This window comes from Cetorhinus maximus, chromosome 4 (assembly GCF_964194155.1).
Source record: "Cetorhinus maximus chromosome 4, sCetMax3.hap1.1, whole genome shotgun sequence".
Classification (NCBI taxonomy): domain Eukaryota; kingdom Metazoa; phylum Chordata; class Chondrichthyes; order Lamniformes; family Cetorhinidae; genus Cetorhinus; species Cetorhinus maximus.
Window position 1 is genome coordinate 11,483,378 of NC_135882.1, and position 21,876 is coordinate 11,505,253.

The 21,876-nt window shown below is 44.5% G+C and overlaps 1 protein-coding gene across 6 annotated transcripts in view; it reads left to right on the forward strand.

Moving 5' to 3' along the window:
• ofcc1 (orofacial cleft 1 candidate 1) overlaps window positions 1–21,876 on the forward strand; it is a 322,374-nt gene that overhangs the window by 238,276 nt on the left and 62,222 nt on the right. Inside the window, exon 22 of one of the 6 annotated variants that reach the window (XM_078539935.1) lies at window positions 9,028–9,148. The exons of the other annotated variants lie outside the window; for them this stretch is intronic. Coding sequence (XP_078396061.1) covers window positions 9,028–9,075 — 48 coding nt within the window. The 3' untranslated portion in view covers window positions 9,076–9,148. Of the gene's footprint in view, window positions 1–9,027; window positions 9,149–21,876 lie in introns of those variants that run through there. 6 annotated transcript variants of the gene reach the window in all.

The window sequence follows — 21,876 nt, forward strand, 5'->3', positions numbered from 1 at the left end:
TTGTGCAAACCCACCTGCCCTTTAGGGGAAGAAATCTGCCATCTTTACCTGGTCTGGCCTCCATGTGACTCCAGACCCACAGCAATGTGGTTGACTCTTAACCACCCTATGAAATGGCCTAGCAAGCCACTCAGTTCAAGGGTCATTAGGGATGGACAGCAAATGCTGGCCTTGCCAGTGGCATCCACATCCCATGAAAGAATAAAGAAAGCCCAGGATTCCTTATTAACAGTTTTGTTAACCCAGTGTTCCCTCAAATTCTTTTTTTGCAAGGGGGAGGTGGGGGGGCGGGGGGGTGGGGGGGGGGTGCATGGGCAATTTGTTCAATTGCGGTGACCCTTTAAATTACTTTTGTGTGGCTTGGCACCCCCGATAGTTAAAGAAGCTGACTAGTGTGTGGCCTTCTGTGTTTCTATGTGCTCGTGCTGCTCAGAGGGAACATTGGTCCTTACACCTTCAAAGATTTATCTTGTGTTGTCTCTCCTCATTCTTCCTACCAGAATGTATCACCACATACTTTCCTGCCTTGAATTTTGTCTGCCATTCCACCAGTCAGTCTAGGTCCCCTCAAAGTCTATTACCATCTTCTCCACGGTTTACTGCACTTTCATCTCTGATTATGACCTGAAGTTGTCTAAGTGATATTGATTGAGAGATAAATATTCACAAGCACACTGGGCACAACTCCCCCGCTCTTCTTTGTAATCATGGCATGGGATCTTTCACAGTTACTCAAGAGAGCTGACAGTTTAACCTCTCGTCCAAACAGTACCTCAGATACTGCGGCACTCCCACTGCACTGGAGGGTTAAACTGGAGTTTTGTGCTGAAGTTCAGGAGTGAGATGTGAACCCATAACCTCTTAACTCAAAGGCAAGAGTGCTACCAACTGAACCACGGGTGACACCAATATTTAACTGAGCAATAAGGATATCCAGGGCCTGGGAGGTTTGGGGGTGGGGGGCAGTTTTGCACATGGTACTAATCACTGGGGCCCATGTATTTGGTGGGTTCTGGCTTGGGCAGCACTGCCTCTCTCTCCAGTGGCTGCTTCACGCCTCAATGTGCCTGCAAACAAGTGTGCAGCTGGCCCTCCACTCCGGGACTTAGTTCCGTAGTATAAACGGTTATTGGAGGAAGAGCCCAAGTCCAAGTGGCCATTTGTTTTGACAGCCAGGGTGCATTCTAGGTAATGAAATCTGCCCTTGGCCACACTCACGTCCTCCTGTGCAGTCACCGGCCCACTAAAGGACCATAGGAGTTCAGATGGTGGAGTGGGCCGGAGAGGCCAGGGGAAGTGGTACTTGTAGCAACAGTGAAACCTGGGCAGCTAGATAGCAGATAGGACGGGGAAGAAGCACATCTTGCTATCTTCACAGCCGTCACAAACTCCTCCTCCATGATAAAATCTCTAAACCTCCCTGGTCCAGGGGTGGGGTGGAGTGGGGTGGGGGAGAGTGAGGGAGTGAGTGTGAGACTGAGTGAGTAAGTGTGAGAGTGTGTGAGTGAGTGAAAGTGAGTTAGAGAGTGAGTGAGTGAATGTGTGCGTGTGGGTGTGTGGAGAGTGAGGGACAGGAAAATAACTCTAAGACTGGGAATGAGCTACACACATACACACCCCAACACACACCCCCACCCCCAACCCTCCCCCTCATCCTCCTCTTCCTCCCCAAAATCCTATCCACACACCAGGCCGGGTGAGGAGGAATAACCCAGGCTGAAAGGCAACCCACTTCCGACCCCCACTTTCATCTGAATTCCACCAAGGCCAGCTCGGAGTGTGCGCCACCAGAGGCGAATGCAAGGTCGGTGTTAGTTAAACCTAACCCTTCACCTCAGCCCTGGTCCCCTCCCCATTCCATGGTGACCAGGACTTGGGGTCTGGCCTGTCTCTTTCTAGCTTTGCTTCTTAATCAAAAAGGCAAAAAAAAAAAGGTTTTATTAGTTTGCTCTGCTGCTTGGCACTTTTTAATAGTCATTTCTATTAAGTATTCATTTTTTAAAATTATCAATTTATTGCATTGACATTGTCTTTTTTTTGCTGAGCAAGATATTTATATTTTCTCCATACCTTAACTTTTTGTTTGAAATGAATGCTTAAGGTTGTGCCAAAGCAGATCTCAGGCAGCTGCTGCTAGGTTTCTTGCTGAAGGGGGATGAAAGGCTCACGAGAAGTCTGGTTGTTTTTTTGGAGGGCTGGCAAAAGGGATTATTTTTGCTCCAGCAGAAACAGGGAGTGTTGGAAATGCTCAGCACATCGGGCAACATCTGTGCAGAGAGAAACAAGACCAGTGACCCTTTGTCTGAACTAGTGTAGTGTGCGGACCTGAAACATTAATGCTGTTTCTCTCTCCATCGATGCTTTTGCTGGCCTGCTGAGTATTTCCAGCATTTTACCTTACAGATTTCCAGCATCTGCAGTACTTTGCTCTCCCATTATATGCCCCATGCTGGGCATTTGGAAGTGTGATGAGCTTCAATTTAAAATGAGAAAATATTTATCATTCAGTGCAAAATGTAAATTTTCTATTCACAAAGCCCACTTGTGTGGATAGAAATAGCACAGTATTGCAGGTCAGTTGGTTGGTACTAATTTACTGGAAGGTTTTTGACATTGTTAAAGTTGGAAGTGAAAACCAGGAGATTGTGCATGAGATCGTTGTTTGCTGTGCTTTTGAGGCTCAAGTCTTTTAGATGTTGCTGTCCGGATATTTCCCAATGCTAATTGCTACTACTGAGTGACTTGCTAGGCCACTTTGGAGAGTAGTTAAGAGTCAGCCACATTGCTGTGGATCTGGAGTCATATGTAGGCCAGACCAGGTAGGGATCGCAGATTTCCTTCCCTAAAGGGACATTAGTGAACCAGATGGGATTTTATGACAATCAATGATATATTTATAGTCACCATTACTGAGACTGAATCCATTACATTTCTACTTCTCTTTAGCTCTGAAGAAGAGTCATACGGACTCAAAACATTGGGAAAAGTTTTCCCCCCATTAGGGGGGAAGTGCAGGAGTGGGCGCGGGTGGGTGCACCTTCGATCGGTGCCTACATTTAATGTGTGGCCCGCCCAGCGTGACATCCGCTCGGAAGCGCTATGCGCTCCCTGTGCGGGAATGGGGGGGATTCCCTCAGCCGGGAGTGTGCTCTTTCACGCGTGCACAGATCTCCCTGAGGCTAAGTGCTGCCTCAGGGAGATCAACTCCGATTTAGAACTTTAAAAAAAGAGGTTTAAAAAAATTTCCCTGCCATATCCCCTCATGTGACACTGTCACGTGAGTTGGGACATGTCCATAACTTCTATTGAAAGATGTGATTAAAATTTAAAAACCCTCATGAACCCTCGTCCCGCCAGTGGATGAGGTTTCCTGCTTTATCTGAAGCCCGCCAGGGCTCCCGGCCTGCCCACTAACTCTAAGGTTGGACGGGCAGTTCCATTAATGTTCCATTAATTACTTTTTCAATGGCCTCAATTGGCCGTTGACAGGTCGGCGGGTGCACAGCTGACTCAGCTGCGTCCCGGCCAACCTGAAAATGGAAATGACGCGGGGTAACGCCAGGAGTTCCCCCCCCCCATGTCATCCCGTGTCATTTTATGCGTCAGCGAGCAGGCCCCGCCCCTGCTTGCCGACTGGAAGATCCTGTCCATTAACTCTGTTTCTCTGTCCACAGAAGGCACCAGACCTATTGGGCTGAATTTTGCCGTTGGCGAGCAGGGGGCGGGGCCCGCTCGCCGACACGCAAAATGACACGGGATGACATTGGGCAGAACCCCCGACATCATCCCACCCCATTTAAATTTTCAGGAAGGCGGGGGCACAGCCAAATCAGCTGCAGGCCCGCCGACCTGTCAATGGCCAATTGAGGCCATTGACAGGATCAATTATACAATTAAAGGACCTGCCCGTCCAACCTTAAGGTTGTCGGGTCGGCCAGGAGCCCCGGCAGGAACTAGAAAAAACATGAAACCTCATCCACCGGCGGGATGAGGTTTCATGTAGGATTTTAAAAACTTTAATAAAGCTTTAGTGAAATTTATTAACATGTCCCATCGCGTGTGACATTGTCGCATGAGGGGGACATGTTAAGGATTTTTTTATTTTTAGTGTTTGAACAACTTTCAGCGATCTCCCCAAGGCAGCACTTAGCCTCAGGGAGGTGTGCACTCTTTCGTGCGCATGCGCGAAAGAGCACACTCTCGCATTTGGGGAATCCCCCCCCGCCTGCACAGGAAGCTCATAGCGTTTCCCGCTGGAAGTCACGCTGGGAGGGCCTTAATTAGCCCGCCCACTTAAAATGGCGGCGAGGCCCACTTCTCCGGCAGGGATCGGCTCCCCACCCACCGGAGATTGGGTCGGGCCGCCCGCCCGACAGGCAGAAAATTCTGCCCATTGAGTTTTTCCAGCATTTTCTGTTTTTATTTCAGATTTCCAGCATCTGCAGTATTTTGCTTTTTTCTTGGGGAGAATTCCTGGCTCTGCAAGCCTGACTTTTAAAAACGGTGACCTGCAGTTCTGATTTTTGTTCGGGGGGGAGGGGGCAGGGAGGTGGGGGGGGCGGGTGGCGGTGGGGGAGGTGGTTGGCAGAGAGCTGGCTTAGAAGTCAGGCCAGCTGCCCCCAGAACGGGTATAGAGACTACCGGGTACAGGAGCGGGCTGGCCAGAAGGCTTGCCTCTGTGCTTTGGCACTTTGCGGAGTTTAATTTAAAAAAATGATTAGAACAAAAAAAGCCCCCCAGTCCTCAGTCCTCAGTCCCCTTCACCCCCCCCCACACTCCCTATGCCCCATCCATGCCAACCTATGCCACCTCATGCCCCACACCCACCCCTCATACACCATATGTCAAGCATGTCCCTCTATCGACCCCCCCCTATGGCCTTCATATCCCCATGCCCTCCACATCCCCATGGCCTTTATAGTCCCTATGCCAACTTAGTACCAACTCTTGCTAACCCATGCCCCACCCACCACCGTTTGCCTTGACCATCTCCATGCCAACTCACCTAATATCCACCATGGGCAAAGCTCAGGAACCATGCTTACATAGAGTGGTGTGTCTATTGATGACATCACTATTTTAAAAAAAACTCTCATTGATAACAGAAAACTATTCAATATGTATAAATCCCTTCAACTAACCTTCTATGATTACTTACAGCCATCAATAAAACTGCTCACTTAACAGGTACCTTACTGTGATAATGTTAGTTTGTAAAATCAGGCATTGCAGCACAAATCCTATACTGATAGCCCTAGGCTAATGACAGCAGACAGATTTAAATATCAAGCACTTTTTAAAAAAACTCCAGACTGTTTTTAAAAAAAATAAATTTAAAGCCCAACAAAGTTAAATCCATTGACAGCAAAAGGCCTGTTGGCTTCGGGGGGTAATTTCTGGTCCCACAGTGGGCAGGACCGGGAAACCCCACCCCCACACTCCTACCACCCTTTATGTGAAGAAGTGCTTGCTAACTTCTCCCTGGAATAGCCTGGCCCTAAATTGCAAGTTATGTCCCCTTTTCCTAGATTTCCTCACCAGTGGAAAAAAAATTCCTCAATCAACCCCATCAATTCCTATCAAAATCCCCAAAACTTCAATCAAATCTTCCCCTAACCCTTTTTATTCCATGGAATACCAGCCTAATTTATATGACCTGAATGCTCTCTGGCTTGGTGGGGACCGCAAAAGATCTTCCCTGGCTTTCCAGTCTGCTAAACCCGTTCACAACGGGCCTCCAAGTCCTTTGAAATGTTTTTCGATTTGCCTTAGGATCACTATGATTGAATGAACAACAGCCTGGTTCCACTTAGCGGGCACCCAAGATGCATGCATATTGTCGTAGAATGTTAAGGACTTAACCTATCAACGTATCCTGGAACAACTCCCAGAATCAAAGGCTGCCAGATTTTATTTTAATTCATTCACGGAATATGGGCTTCGCTGGCTGGGCCAGCATTTATTGCCCATCCCTATTTGCCCTTGAGAAGATGGTGGTGAGCTGCCTTCTTGAACCGTTGCAGTCCATGTGGTGTAGGTACACCCACAGTGCTGTTAGGAAGACAGTTCCAGGATTTTGACCAGTGACAGGGAAGGAACGACGATATATTTCCAAGTCAGGATGGTGAGTGACTTGGAGGGGAACTTCCAGATGGTGGTGTTTCTTGGACATAAGCTTTTCAAATTTGACCTGAATGCTGCTGCTCTTTAAAGTTTTGTGCTGCATTTTCTCAGGCCATGTCTCTTGTGACAGCTCATCTATCGAATTAAAAAGGTTGCACTAAGAATGGGTCAGTAGGATTGGGAACTCTAGTTGGATATATTCTGGGAGGTCGCATAACAATGACTTCCTGGCTCCAGCCAGACCTGCTCCTGCTCTCCTTCCATTGCCCACGCAACATGTCCATCCTCACCAACTTCCTATACCAGTTGAACAGCAATCAGACTTTTTGCTATTCAGTTGGTTGATTCTTGTCTGTTAGTCTCTGATTATTTTTCCATCTAACCCTAATTTTTCTCCCAGGGTTTCTTGCAGTATGATCTTAAAAATTGCCTTTAAGTAGGGCAATCTGGGAGAATTGGCAACCCTGCGTATCAACCATATCATACCTTTAAGGTCTCACACTTTAATGTATCACATCTCAAGCCTATCATGCCCCAAAGTGAAAAAAATGATTCCTAGTTCTAGACTCTCCAGCCAGGGGAAACAGCCTCTCAGCATTTACTCTGTCAAGCGTGAGTGTGTGAGTTTAGAGCGATGAGATGGTTGCCTTACCCTGGCAGCACGGATGAGATCATTCATCTTCTTTCTGCACTGGATGGCCAACCTCTTCTGTGCAGCGCTGGCACTGACCACCACTGCCACCGCTCTCCCAAGCCGGAGCGGTGAGATTTCTGGACCTCCTGCGGCCAGAGCGTGGATGGAGGACATCTTGGCCGGCCTCCTACAGGCATTCTTAGTGATGGGTCACTGAACTCTTCTTGGCTTTCAGGGCCATGTTTTCACTGGAGCAGTCCTGGGCTACAAGCATTGAGAAAACTGTGTGCGCAGCTGCAGTTTAGATATGGCACCCGGAGTGAGGAAACGGTGAGGTAACGGCTTGGCGGGCGATTCAGAGGCCGCCCGGCAGCAGGATGGCGTGTTTCCTGTGGCTGCATAACTAATGAGGCAGGAAGCGGATGATACGGTGCCAAAATCTGCCATTGCTGCTGGCGGGTAAAATATCTTTTTCCATGCCCGCTACCTCACTTCATGCAAACCTGGGACGATTCCACCCAAAGATTCAGTTTTGAACGAATACCAAAACTATAGTGTGATCCTGGCAGAAAACTTGCATGTGACAGTTGTGAGGCTTGAGCAGTGTCAGCTTCCCTTAGAGTCTAAGCTATTAAGTAAAACATTCTTAGGACATGTTGTTCATTGGGATGAGTGTACTTTTGTGTTGGTGGGAAAGAATGACCTTGGTGGCAGGGTCAGAGGGAGCTATAGCAAGCTCTTTGAGATTGAGGCCCCAGTCACTCAGACAGACCCAGATCATGGCAACTGAGGAGCTGTTCGACTGCTGATCAGCAGAGACTTGGTAATGGACCAACCATCCTGAGCAGGGAGAGATCAGGACATTCAGCAAGAGCTACAAATCCACCATGAGTAGCAAGTGGGAGAAAGAAACTGACCTTTAATGATCGCATAAGTAACTCAGAAAAAAAAAGGAACGTTTTTTTAAGAGATGGAGGAGGAGGGAAACAGAGTAAATGCTACAGAACTACTCTTGGAGGTAGAACAAAAAGAAATGCTTAATAAAGTAAATAACTAGAAACGAGATCCAATGGGGAGACAGCACAAAGTTACTTGCATTTTTTTGTTGAGCAGCAGGTAGGTATTTGTATAAATATTATGCCAGTGAGCCCTTTATGTTTTAGCATGAGCAAGTTATATAGCATTTTTGCTTTAGTCACGTGATGTGTTGCTTCAGCAAGTTTGTTGTGTAACAGTGAGGGATTATAGTGTATCAAGACTTCAATTAGCATCAGAAAATATATTCTGCCCTAACAACGAGGGAGGTTTAATAATGAATGGTTGTTAAGTAGTCAGTGAAGCAGTCCATGTCCATATGCAGCAAGACTTGGACAACATTCAGGCTTGGGCTGATAAGTGGCAAGTTACATTCATTACTTGACACACAAGTGCCAGGCAATAAGCATTCCCAACAAGAGAGAATCTAACAATCTCCCCTTGACATTCAATGGCATTACCATTGCTGAATCCCCCATTATCAACATCCTGGGGGTTACCATTAACCAGAAACTGAACTGGAGCAGCCATATGAATGCTATGGCTACAAGAGTAGGTCAGAGGCTGGGAGTAATTAACCCCTAATTACCCAAAGGCTGTCCAGCATCTACTACAAGACTCAAGTCAGGAGTGTGATGGAATACTCTCCACCTTCCTGGATGAGTGCAGCTCCAACAACACTCAAGAGGTTTGACACCATCCATGACAAAGCAGGCTGCTTGATTGGCACTTCATCAAATGCCTTCAACATTCACTCCCTCCAACATCAATGCAGAGTGGCAGCAGTGTGTACCATCTGCAAGATGCACTGCAATGATCAGCAAAGCATCTTCGACAGCACCCTCCAAACCCATGGCATCTACCGCCTCAAAGAACAAGGGCATCAGGTGCATGGGAACACAACCACCTGTAAGTTCCCCTCCAAGCCACACATCATCCTGACTTGGCAATATGTCGCCGTTCCTTCACTGTCGCTGGGTCAAAACCCTGGAACTCCCTCCCTAACAGCACTGTGGCTGTACCTCCACCACATGGACTGCAGCAGTTCAAGAAGGTAGCTCACCACCACCTTCTCAAGGGTAATTAGCATTGGGCAACAAATGCTGTCCTAGCCAGTGATGCCCATGTCCCATGAAAGAATAAATAATTTAAAAAATGTGTCAGTGTTAGAGCTTGAGAAAGACAATTCAATTGTCCTCTCTTCTTTAGCCTGCCGACATGTTCATTCTATCCAGGAAATGCAGAAATATCGATCGGCTGGATTGTATTTCATCTCTTACTAAAAACGGAAATGTTGAAAGTGAAGCACTTACAAACATTGGGGTAAAAATGTCACTGTTCAAAATGCGTATCAACATTGTAAATGTGGTGAAGAATGTTTCTGTTCAGTACTTCTGGTGAAATCACAAACTTTTTTTTTGAATGCTTCCGTGCTTTCTTGAGAAATACCGGACAGGAAATTTTTGTGAATACATTTACGATGCTGTTCTCTATTGTAGAATCTAACGATCCATTTGTCAACTGAACCATCTGCTTAAATTGGCACTCCGGTAAACAAATGAGGTCATAAGAAGGAACTCTGATTCCTTTTAATATTCTATTTTTCAGCCTGTTTTGCTAAAAATATATGTGCAAATTCTGATGATAACATCAGGGATCCAGGTCGGAGGAACTTAGTGAAGCTGACAGAATGAGGAAGTCAAATTAACATGGGCATTTGAAATGACAAGCTCACCCAGCCTTAGCCTGGATAAATGACTTTCTACTGATGTTAAATCACTTCCTTGACATGGTCAGATGTTGCAGCTCCTCCCTGCCAATTCCCCTGTGGGCCAATCTGCAGTGACAATCAGCACTCAAAAATAAATATTCATTCAACACACATAGACAGAATACTTCCTACTCCAAAATATTGGGGGCAATTTTAAACTGCAGTCCACCCATTTCTAGCCTGAAAAACAAGCAGTTGACCATTGAAAATTGGCGGTGAGGGGCACCTCCCTCCCGCCTGCTGCAGTTGTCAATTGGCTGTCAATGAATGAGGGCCACACCCACTTGTTTAAAATGGAAGGCTGCTTAAGTATGCCAATCAAGGTCCAACACCAGCTGTAGGATCCTGTTGGCACTTTCTAGGTACAGATGGGCAGAATGGGCACACTCCACCCACTTGAGCCAGTGGCCTAACCAGTAGGCCTTTAAAGGGGCTGAGGGTAGCTGCGGGTCCAAATTTGCTGTTGGCTTCTGCTGGCCCATCCAAGAGTACCCACTCTGGGCCTCATGTGGAAGCTGGCCAATTTCTTCCACACCCACAATGAACTGTGGCAAGAGAATGTTTCTGGCTGGAGAGATTCAGACATGGAGCTGCAGGAAAGCTGGACAGGGATTTTGGATGACTTCAAAAGGGAAAGGAAAGGTGGAAGTGAGGTGGTAGCTTGCAAGGACAGAGGAATCAAAGGTCCTTTATTGAGGATTAAGGTGATGATGGTAATTTTCAAAGGAAGGGCAAGGAATCATTAATAATATATCAGCTAGTGGGGGTGGGTGGAGGGGGGGTGGTCCAGGATAGGGAGTGGGTGGTCAGAAGTTTAACAAAAATGAGGTCAAGGAAGAAGTTTTCAAGATGAGCTCGCCGAGGGCATGAGTGGAGGTCTGTGCCTGGGGGAAAATTGGCTTGTGTGCAAAGGGGATGGGGGCAAACAGCGGAGGCAACTAAATGACAAACTTAATGACAAAACAGTCCATGAGCTCCTTGCGCTCAGTGGATGGATGGAGTTGGTTGGTAGTTGTAAAAAGAAACTGGAGTTATTTTTGCACTGCAGGGTTAACCTGGAGTAGTTAGTGGTTTTGGAAGAAGAGAGTCAGGCTCAATGGTGGGGCCATACTTGGGGAATGACTAGGATGGGATGAAGTAAAGGTCTTGCTGGAGATAGGGGCGCCAACGGTAAAGGTCATTTAAGTGGTTGAGCAAATCAATGACGGCCGCAGAAATCTTGTGAAAAACAGAAGCCAAAAGCTAAGCAGCCGGGAATTTGGAACCCAGAGAGACATGAGAGAGAGCTTTTTTTCGAGATGCATGCAGGAGGAAGTGAAATAAGGGATCGGAGGAGGCCAGAATTGGAGGAACGCCAAGATAAGGAAGGACTACAGAGATAGTGAAGGGTGCAGCCATGGATGAATTTGATAACAGGGCTGTTAATTCTTAAATCAAGGTTTCACTGGACCAAGAGCCAATGTAGGTCAGAGAGCACAGGCAGCAGATATTTGAACGGACCAAGTTTACAGTGGGTGCAGAGTGGAGGGCCAGCCAGGAGATTCTATGCTAAACTTGTATCAGTAGGCAGGTGCCATTGGCATGGTCAGGTGAGATGAATCATTAAGAATGGACAGTCAAGCTCTCTTTAGGTGTGTGTAGGCTTTGGGAATGGTACAATTTGGCCATTGCCTGTGAGTTGGCATTGGGTCTGTCAGATAATTGGAACAAGGACATCAGCATTACACTTGAATCTTCCTCCTCCTTCAGGTACCACTAAGAGGGTGTTAGCAACCATGGACTTCCTTTGGATTGGTCCATGATTATGCTTGGCAAAGTACTGTAGTGGTTTACTATTACCTTCCACAGTATTGCTGACCAGGAAACTCTCCTGCTCACGCTACCTGCCATCAGGCATTTTGGAAGGATTTACAGGTTGATAATCAACCTGTTTGGCCACATTATGAATGCACCTTCCATGGCCATCAAGTCCTGAAGTGGGACTTGAACCTGTAGCTTCTGGCCTAGAAGTAGGGATGCTACCACTGTGCCACAAGACCTCCCACTACACTTGGTTCAGGAACGCTATACAGTAGGTTTCAATGAGAAGCAGTTTGGTACAATGAAATTCTGTACTTGGATCAGATAATGTACTTATGTGGATCTGAATATAGATTAAATGTAACCAGAAGGGAACACGTTACTTGAAAATAAAGGAAGATATTAACTACTGAACTGAACTGGAATTATCTATGATGAATGGAATAGAATAATTGTAGCATTGCAATGAACTGCACATTAAACTGCACGGTGATTAAATAATTTAAAATTACAATAAGCCCTAAATTTGCTTAAAAATATATAAAAAATGGAAAATCTGTTAAAGATTAAACCAGTTTGTTCAAATTGACCCAAGGAGAAGTCTTTGTGATGAATTGGCAAGAACAGAAACAACAGTGAATACAATTTAAAAGCTTGAAATTCTACCTAAAGTGACAGCTATTAAAATAATTAATGTTTGTAAACACAATATAAAGGAAACAAGTGAAATTTGAAATGTTATTGATATTTTATGATTAAATCATACACTTTAGCAGATAACTTTCAGTATTAAAAAAGGTAACTTGACTTTTTATTTTGTTTCTATTAAGTTACTAATAATCTCTTTGATTAGCACTGACAGGTTGCATGCTGTGATGTGGCCAACTGCCTCTTTTTAACCAATAGAGCCACAGTGGAGGCCAAAACAGGGCCATATAAGGCTCACTGTCATTTGCTTCTAGGGCCGGCATATGATGTCTAAAGAGGCAAGCGTCCACAAACACTATCCACGGCTTGAAAAGCGATACCTCAAGCAACCCACTCGACATCGCTAGCGGCTAATTGCGTCACGACTATTAAAAGATACGTACACTTAAGTTGAAAGTTAGTTCTGTCTAAAATTACACATTTCTCAGAGCCCAAAACAGCATGTTCAATAATATCTAAATAAAACACTGATTGCACCATTTGAGCATTTTTCCATTTAAACATTTATTTTCATTTCCTGAAATGAAATGAAAACCTTGGTTGAGGAAATTAAAGTGTAATAATGCATGTAGACTTGATGACCTGTCTATTATACACTTATGTGATCTTACACTATAGCTCTCATTAGGGGTGTGTTGTATCGAGCTACTTAAGCTTTACTTAGGACTATAATTAGTTAAATGGGAAACTAATAGGCCAGGACTTTATGGCCCCGCTGTGGCGTGTCTCTCCCCCCACCCCCGCCAGATGCAGCGAGCCATTTAAGTCTCCATAATATCTCACCTAGCTGGAGGGGTCATAAAATCCTAACCATAATCTCATGCAGTGGTGGGGAGGGGAGAAGAGTTGTGGGGGTGAGGCTGGATTTCCTCTGCGCACTAGATCAGTAATTAAGTTATAAACCCATCCTTTATAAAGGGGTTGGTGGTTTTACGCATTTGGGAAAATCTCCCTCCTGGGTAGGTTATGATGGGATCTAATGGTGTTGAATATAAAGTGAAGTGCTCCAAACAGACATGGAAATCTCAGCCGCAGCAAAGATTAGTTTTAACTCAACATGGTTAGTGTCTGTAGATTAGCATGCAAGCACCTTTTGAATGATGTTTCCCATAATGCGGCAGATAATCACACAATTGATTAATGCTAATTATTTATGGATTTGTGTCCTAGCTAGGCTTGGCAGCCAGACTCTTTAAACTCTTTAAACGAAAACTGCCCATGAAATCTGAAGATGCGTGCGAGTCTACCCTGGATATAAAATAGGATACAATATGCTGAGTGACACTTCAGGGAATAAAACAGCAGCTCCAATCCATTTTATGAAGCAATCTTGACATTTCGGTTTTATTATGACTGAGCAACATCCAACATGTTTGCAGTCATGAGAAGAGGCTGTTTTTTTTTTACATATTTAACGCAATTTCAGCAAAAATATGTACTTGTTTCATTTGGAAAGGTTTGTCTAAACAAAATGCACTGACAGTCCATGCGATGGAATACTAAAAAATTATCTTAATGCTATTTGGTGTCGTTTTTGAAAGAATGAAGTCAGCAAATAAACGAATGATACTGGCTTTCAGATCAGGATTGATAGATGCTCATTGATAAGCAACATTCAGATTTTCCTTTGGTTTATTCAGCACTGAGTTTCGTACATCAGTAATCAATTGATGAAGTGTACCCCTGTTAGGGAAGGAATAACTTGTTGAGTTGGATGAGATAGAACAGTAATTGCACACTAGACAAAAACAATCTGAAGCTTGCGATGTGCTAGATCATGTGCCACTCTGTACAGTTTTGCAGCTTGGAGTATATTTGTTGAACTTCGGGATAATGCCAACATGAAGGTGAAGTAGGGAAACATTTGTGAACTTGCCCTCCAGCCTTTGAGTGAGAAGTTTGAACCATGCCTCACTTTGGTAGAAACATTCGAGAGTTATCCACTATAGGACATGTTTTTTTGCCTTCTCCGGATTTGGCCCACCTACTCCCATTTCCTGATTGAGCTATCTTTCCTGGAGTATAGTTCTTCCAGTATCTCACTCCAGTGTTCCAAACTTCAGTGAGCTCTAATTGCCTATTTAACTGTGGAGAAGTTCAGGACCAAGCTTTGCCACTCATCGGAGATTCACTTATGTACGCTTCGAACATTACAGTGGTCAGGAGCAGAAGCAATGACTGTTCTTGCTCGCCCTCTCTGAAGCCAACTGTGATGTACCCTTTTAGTCCTGGCCGATTCGGTTTATCCAGCAGAAACCAGGAGCTGAATTTGTGGCCTTTCTGTTATTCCATAAAACAAAAGAAAGACTTGCATTTTATCTGAGCCTTTCACAACCTGAGGATGTCCCTAAAGTACTTATCAGACTATGAAGTACTTTTGACATGTACTCACTGTTGTAATATAGAAATCAGGGCAGCTAAATTGTACCCAGCGAAGTCCCACCAGCAACATTGTGAAAATAACCTGTCTTTTGTGAGTCGATTGAGGGATAAATATTGGCTAGGACACAGGAACAGCTCCCCCGGCATGGAATGTTTTACGCTTACCTGAGAGAGGAGATGAGGCCTTGGTTTAACGTCTCATCTGAAAGACCTCCAACTAGTGCAGCACTCCCTCAGTACTCCAGCCCTGTGTCAGCCTGGAGTTTTGTGCTCAGGCCTCTGGATTGGGAGTGGGTGGTGGTGTTGGGAGATCTGGTGGGATCCTTCCTGAACCTAGCCAGCAGGTGTAATTTAGTGGAGAGGGCGAGACATTTGGAAGACAGGGGTTGGGGAGGGGGGGAGTGGGGGTGGGGGGGAGGAGGGGGAGGGGTGGGGGGGTGTAGGTGGAGCAGGAAGGGGTGTGTGTGGGCCAGGGGTGGGGGTGTGGATGGCTCTTGATGGTACATGGGGCAACAAGTAGGAGGAGTGAGGAGACAAAGAAGATACATTTATGCCTCCTCATCATCGCACAATGATCCTTAAAAACATTTAAACTGCAGCAGCTTCACGTCAGACCCCAATGATCCTTTATAGGACTGCAGGCTTGCATACTTTATGCACTACTGAGAGTGAAAGGGCTTTTAACAGTACATGCATCTTGTGTTTTCATTCAAAAACAACATTGGAGTCCCACTTACATCAGATTGCACAGACCATGCACTGTTGGTGCATGCTCATCAGCTTTACATGAATGGAATGGAATCCTGCACATTCATGAGGCGGTGAACTCAATTGCAGGAGCCCCCCCTAGCCATGTGTAGGCAGTCAGTGATGCCCTGAACTTGGGAGAAGCCTGCACATCAGCTCTATCTGGGAGAACCTGTGATTTCTGTGTGTCCAAAGGGGAATGCATGAAATCATTTCCCCCTGAAGACATGGCATCAGTCACCTGCTTTACGCAGGCGTGGATTGTGGATTGCCTGAAGTTGCCAATATCCCCTTTCGCAGCCTGAAACCTGAATAATAGCCGTTTCTTTATAATTGTTCCTCTCCACTTTTAATGAACTTAGTCCCACTGAAGCTCATGAAGAATCGAGTAAACCCAGGAGTTAAGTTTTACCTTTTGAAGGAATATCTGAAGGTATCTGTGGGGATAGTGTGAGAAAATGGAGTTGAGGTAGATTAACCATGATCTTGTTGAATGGCGGAGCAAGGCTCAAAGGGCCAAATGGCCTACTCTTTCCCCCATTTCTTGTGTTCTTATTTTCTCACCTCAAATTCTACTTTGGATAGTTAGTGATGGAGACTATTAACTGTCAGCCCAAGTAATCTATCTTCTGTGTCTGCCCATCTTGGGTAGGTTGCTTTGTTTTGGAGTAGGGTTGTGGGACCGCGTTGGAGTGAAGCCAGCGTTTACATTATTCACAGCTCCTGTTGGAGTTTGTAAGATTATTATTATGTCCTCTGTTGATACTAATTCATTCAGCTTCTGTGCTCCCTGTATTCCAACCCCCAAAGCATTTTTCAAGGTTGTCACTTACTGGGAGTCGGAGCAGAGCAGAGCGGATCTGCGGGAGACAATTGGAAGCTGAGGAGCGCCTATAAATACAGACCAGGGATTCGAGTGAGGCCTACCTTGCTGGGAGTTGGACCGGACCCGCTGGAGGAAGCCAGGAGCTGAGGAGTGCACTGTTTCACTTTTTCAGTTGCTGTGAGGCAGCAGTAGGGAGAAAAAAGGAAAAAGCAACTGTGACGCCACAGGAAGCTAGTAAGTTGATTTGCTGCCTCAAAATAGTATATTTTGAGCAAGAGTTGAACAGGAGAGGATAAAAGGCTCGGATCGGGAGGCCTACCTGCAGTGACACTAGCGGCGGAGTGACATCATGAACCACAACGTGATGCAAGTGCAGGGAAAGCAGCTGATTGGTGAGTAGGATTGGTGAGTATTTCTAGTCTCTAGTAAGGCGTTTAGTTTGTGTTTAGGTATCCAGTCTTTTTTTTTTCTCTCTGATTAAAAATAGCTTGTTAAGTGTAAGATTGATACTGGTGTAAAAAAAATTAACTACAATAAAGTGTAAAGAGTGGGGGATTCTTCAAGTGTAAAGAGCAGGGATACTAGAGTAATTAATTAATAAATTAAATAAAATGTGATAGTGATGGCAGGATGGGTGATGTGTTGCTGCTGCAGCATGTGGGATCTGCTGTTCACCAAGGTGAGCCAGACCGAACACATCTGTAGTAACTGTTTGCAGCTCGAGGGAATTTGGACCCGAGTTAAAGAGCTGGAGTCCGAGCTGCAGACATTACGTCACATCAGGGAGAGGGAAAATTACCTGAACACTTTGCTCCAGGAGGCAGTCACACTCCTCAGATTAGGTAATTCAAATTTGATGTGTGGTCAGGGACAGGAGGGTGTGACTGCAGATGAAGCAGGTATGGGGAGCCAGGGGATAGCGTTCAAGGAGACTCAGCCCCTGCAACTGCTCAACAGTTATGAGGTTCTTGCAAGCTGTGTGGACGAGAGTGAGGACTGCAGGAAGGATGAGCGAACTGACCACGACATCTCGGTACAGGGGGGCATTCAAGTGGGGGGAGGAAATAGGAATGTAGTGGTGGTAAGAACAGTGTAATTAGAGGGATAGATACTGTTCTCTGCAGTCGTGAGCGTGAGTCCCGAAGGCTGTGTTGCCTGCCCAGTGTCGGGGTGAAGGGCATCTCCTCAGGGCTGGAGAGGAACTTGGAGTGGGAGGGGAGGGACCCAGTTGTCGTCATCCACGTTGGTACCAACGACATTGATAGGACTAGAAAGGAGGTTCTGCTGAAAGAATTTGAACAGTTAGGAGCTAAATTAAAAAGCAGAACCTCCAAGGTAATAATCTCGGGATTACTACCTGAACCATGGGCAAACTGTCATAGGGTAAATTAAGTCAAGGAGTTAAATGTGTGGCTCAAAGATTGGTGTGGGAGGAATGGGTTTCAATTCATGGGGCACTGGCACAGTACTGGGGTAGAAGGGAGCTGTTCTGGAGGGACGGGCTTCACTTGATAGGACCAATGTCCTGGTGAATCAAATAACTAGGGATGTAGAGAGGGCTTTAACTAAATAACAGTGAGGAGGATTCTGGAGAGGGGATACATAGGCTTACAAAGCAAAAGGACATGGCAGTATTGCAGGGCAGCTATTTAGGCAATGATACCCAGAGTGCGACAAGAAGGGGCAGAGTGTACAAACATAAAAAAAAGCAAGCAGGGTCAAAGGGGGGAAGAATGGTAAAAAGGCAAAATTAATGGCTCTTTACTTAAAGGCACATAGTTTTTGGAACAAAATAAATGAATTAACGGCACAAATAGAGGTTAATGGATGTGATCTTCTAGCCATTACAGAGACATGGTTACAAGTGGATCAAAACTGGGAGCTAAATATTCAGGGGTATGTGACTTTTTGAAAGGACAGGCAGGAAGGAAAGGGTGGTGGGGTAGCTTTGTTAATATGAGATAGAATAAGTACAATAGCAAGAAATGATCTTGGATTGGAAGATGTAGAATCCAAATGGGTGGAGGTAAGAAATAACAAGGAGAAGAAGACACTAATGGGAATAGTCTATAGCCCCCCTAACAGTTGCTATACTGTAGGACAGAGAATAAATCAGGACATAATGAGGGCATGTAAAAAAGGCAGTACAGTAATCATGGGTGACTTTCATATTCCTGTAGATTGGGAAAATCAAATTGGGAGAGGTAGCCATGAGCAAGACTTCATAAAGTGTATTCGGGACAATTTCCCAGAACAATGTGTTGTGGATCCAACCAGGGATCAGGCTATTTTGGATCTGGTAATGTGTAATGAGGCAGGTTTAATAAATGATCTCAGAGTAAAAGATCCCCTAGGGAAAAGTGACCATAACATGGTAGAATTTAGCATTTAGTTTGAGAGTGAGAAACTTGTGTCGGAAACAACTGTGCTAAACTTAAATAATGGTAATTACAAAGGAATGAGGGCGGAGTTGGCTGGAGTGGACTGGGAAAGCAGTTTAGCAGAAAAGCTGGTTGATGAACAATGGCAGACATTTAAGAAAATACTTCTTGATTCACAACAAAGATATATCCCAGTGAAGAAGAAAGATTCTAGGAAGGGGATAAACCAACCATGGTTAACCAAGGAAGCTAAGGATAGTATCAAATTGAAAGAAAAATCATACAATGTGGCAAAGATTAGTGATAAAACAGAGGATTGGGAAAGTTTTAAAATCCAGCAAAAGATGATCAAAAAATAATAAAGAGGGAGAAAATAAACTTTGAGGGTAAACTAGCAAGTAATATAAAAATGGACAGTAAGAACTTCTTTAAATATGTAAAAAGGAAGAGAGAGGCCAAAGTGAACATAGGCCCCTCAGAGAATGAGGCTGGGGAAATAATAATGGGGAGCCAGGAAATGGCAGAGGAGTTGAATAAATAATTTGCATCAGTCTTCACAGTAGAAGACACTAAAAGCATTCCAAAAATATTGAACAATCAAGGGGAAAAATGTGGGGAGGAAATAAATACAATAACTATCACTAGGGAAAAAGTACTAGGGAAACTAATGGGGCTAAAGGCTGATAAATCCCCTGGACCTGATGGGTTGCATCCTAGGATATTCAAGGGAGAAGCTACAGAGATAGTGGATGCACTGGTAGTAATCTTCCAAGAATCCTTAGATTCTGGAAAAGTCCCTGGAAGACTGCCAATGTAACACCCTTATTCAAAAAGGGAGGGAGACAAGAAACAGGTAACTATAGGCCAGATAGCTTAATATCTGTCATTGGGAAGATGTTAGAGTCTATTATAAAGAATGTAATAGCAGAGATTTAGAAATACATAATATAATCAAGCAGAGTCAGCATGGCTTCATGAAGGGGAAATCATGCCTGACAAATTTATTAGAATTCTTTGAGGAGGTAACAAGCAGGATAGATAAAGGGGAACCAGTAGATGTAATATATTTGGATTTCCAAAAGGCGTTCAAAAAGGTACCGCCGATAAGGCTACTTGACAGGATAAAAGCCCTTGGTGTTGGGGATAGTATATTAGCATGGATAGAGGATTGCCTAACTAATAGAAGACAGAGAGTTTGGATAAGGGGGGCATTTTTAGGCTGGCAACCTGTAACTAGTGGAGTGCCACAGGGATCAGTGCTGGGGCCACAATTATTTACAATATATATTAATGACTTGGATGAGAAGTAGAATGTACTATCACCAAGTTTGCAGATGACACAAAAAATAGGTGGGAAGGCAAGTGGTGAGGATGACACAAAGAGTTTACAGAGGGATATAGACAGGTTAAGTGAGTGGGCAAAAACTTGGCAGATGGGATAAAATGTGGGAAAATGTGATCTTATGCACTTTGGCAGGAAGAATAGAGGAATATTACTTAAATGGAGAAAGACTGCAGAAAGCTGCATCACAGAGGGATTTGGGGGTCCTCGTGCCTGAATCATAAAAAGCTACAAGTTCAGCAGTCAATAGGTAAGGCAAATGGAATGTAGGCCTTTATTTCAAAGGGAATGGAGTATAAAATAGGGAAATAACAGTTCTGTTGAAGGGTCATGAGGACTCGAAATGTCAACTGTACTCTTCTCCGCCGATGCTGCCAGACCTGCTGAGTTTTTCCAGGTATTTCTGTTTCTGTTTTTGTTATAAAATAGGGAAGTCTTGCTAAAACTATACAAAGCACTAGTTAGACCACACCTGGAATACTGTGAACAGTTTTGGTCCCCTTAACTAAGGAAAGGTTTACTGGCATTGGAGGCAGTCCAGAGAAGGTTCACTCGGTTGATCCAGGTATGGAGGGATTTTCTTATGAGAAGAGGTTGAATAGGTTGGGCCTGTACTCATTGAAGTTCAGAAGAATGAGAGACAACCTTATTGAAACATATAAGATTCTTAGGGGGCTTGACAGGGTAGATGCTGAAAGATGTTTCCTCTTGTGGGAGAGTCTAGGACCAGAAGGCACAATCTCAGAGTAAGGGGACGCCCATTTAGGATAGAAGTGAGGAGGAATTTCCTCTCTCAAAGGGTGGTGAATCTGTGGAATTCCTCTTTACCGCAGAGGGCTGTAGAGGCTGGGTCGTTAAGTGTATTTAAGGCTGAGACTGACAGATTTTCAATCAGTAAGGGAATCAAGGGTTTTGGAGAAAACACAGGAAAGTGGAGTTGAGGATTATCAGATCCGCCATGATCTCATTGAATTGCGGAGCAGACTCGATGGGCCGAATGGCCTACTCCTGCTCCTACATCTTATGGTCTTAAAATAAGTCAGATTCATTCAGAAAATTCCAAATGAGCACCTTATTTAACGGTCCATTGAAGAAACTAACAGCAACATCAAACTAGCATGACAGCTATGACATAGAACTTAATAGAGACACTGTCCTTCATGACCCCTGCTGAATTAAACACAGTGGGGCAGAGTTTCTGCCGGGGCACAATTCACCCAAAGTTGGCCAAACTGGTGCAAATAATTGAGGAATTTCAAGTGTAACTCACATTGAGTGTAAATCAAGCTTTTGCAACCTATTGTGCCAGTTTTAAAAAGACCAGCATCTGACCCTCCCTGCAAAGCTGACCTCGTCCTTAAATCAAATTAACCACCAAGACAAGTTTCCACTAACTATGCCTGCTTGCACTCCTTCAATGAGGTCCTTAAAATGTACCTTTTTTTATGCAACTGTTTCTGGTCAGCTATGGCTCAGCGTGTAGTCCTCTTGCTATGTGTCAGAAGGTGGTGGGTTCAAGTCCCGCTCCGGAGATTTAAGCATAAAATCTAGGCTGATCCTCCAGTGCAAGACTGAGGGAGTGCTGCCCCGTCTTTCAGATAGAACATTAAACCAATCATTATCGAATTTTTGTGGGAACTTACTGTCCGCAAATTGACTGCTACAGTGGCCACACGTCGTTAAGTAGTTAATTGGCTGAAAAGTGTTTTGGATGTCCGGTGGTCATAAAAGGCGCTATATAAATGCAAGTCTTACTTTTCAAGCAAGTTCACTTTAAGTAGTAAAACATTTTAAATTTACTAAAAGCCGACTGCTGTTCACCACTGAAACTAGGAAATGGTTCTGTGTAGTTTTTTTGTGGATTTTTTTCTTTTTTTTTTAAATTCAGGTCACTCACAGATGGCAGACTAGACACTATTCAGAATGTGTATTTTTTGTGATAAACCCATTTTTTAGTTATATTAATCAAACTGCAGGTTACCACTCCTAAATATATCAAGGAATGCTTTTTTAACCCAAAAACAATGCATTCTAAAAGGCTGCACTGGTTCACTGAAGGTTTTACTTTAGCTGAAACGCATATGAACATAAACTTAAGCAAAAGATTTAATGCTGCATATAGAGCAA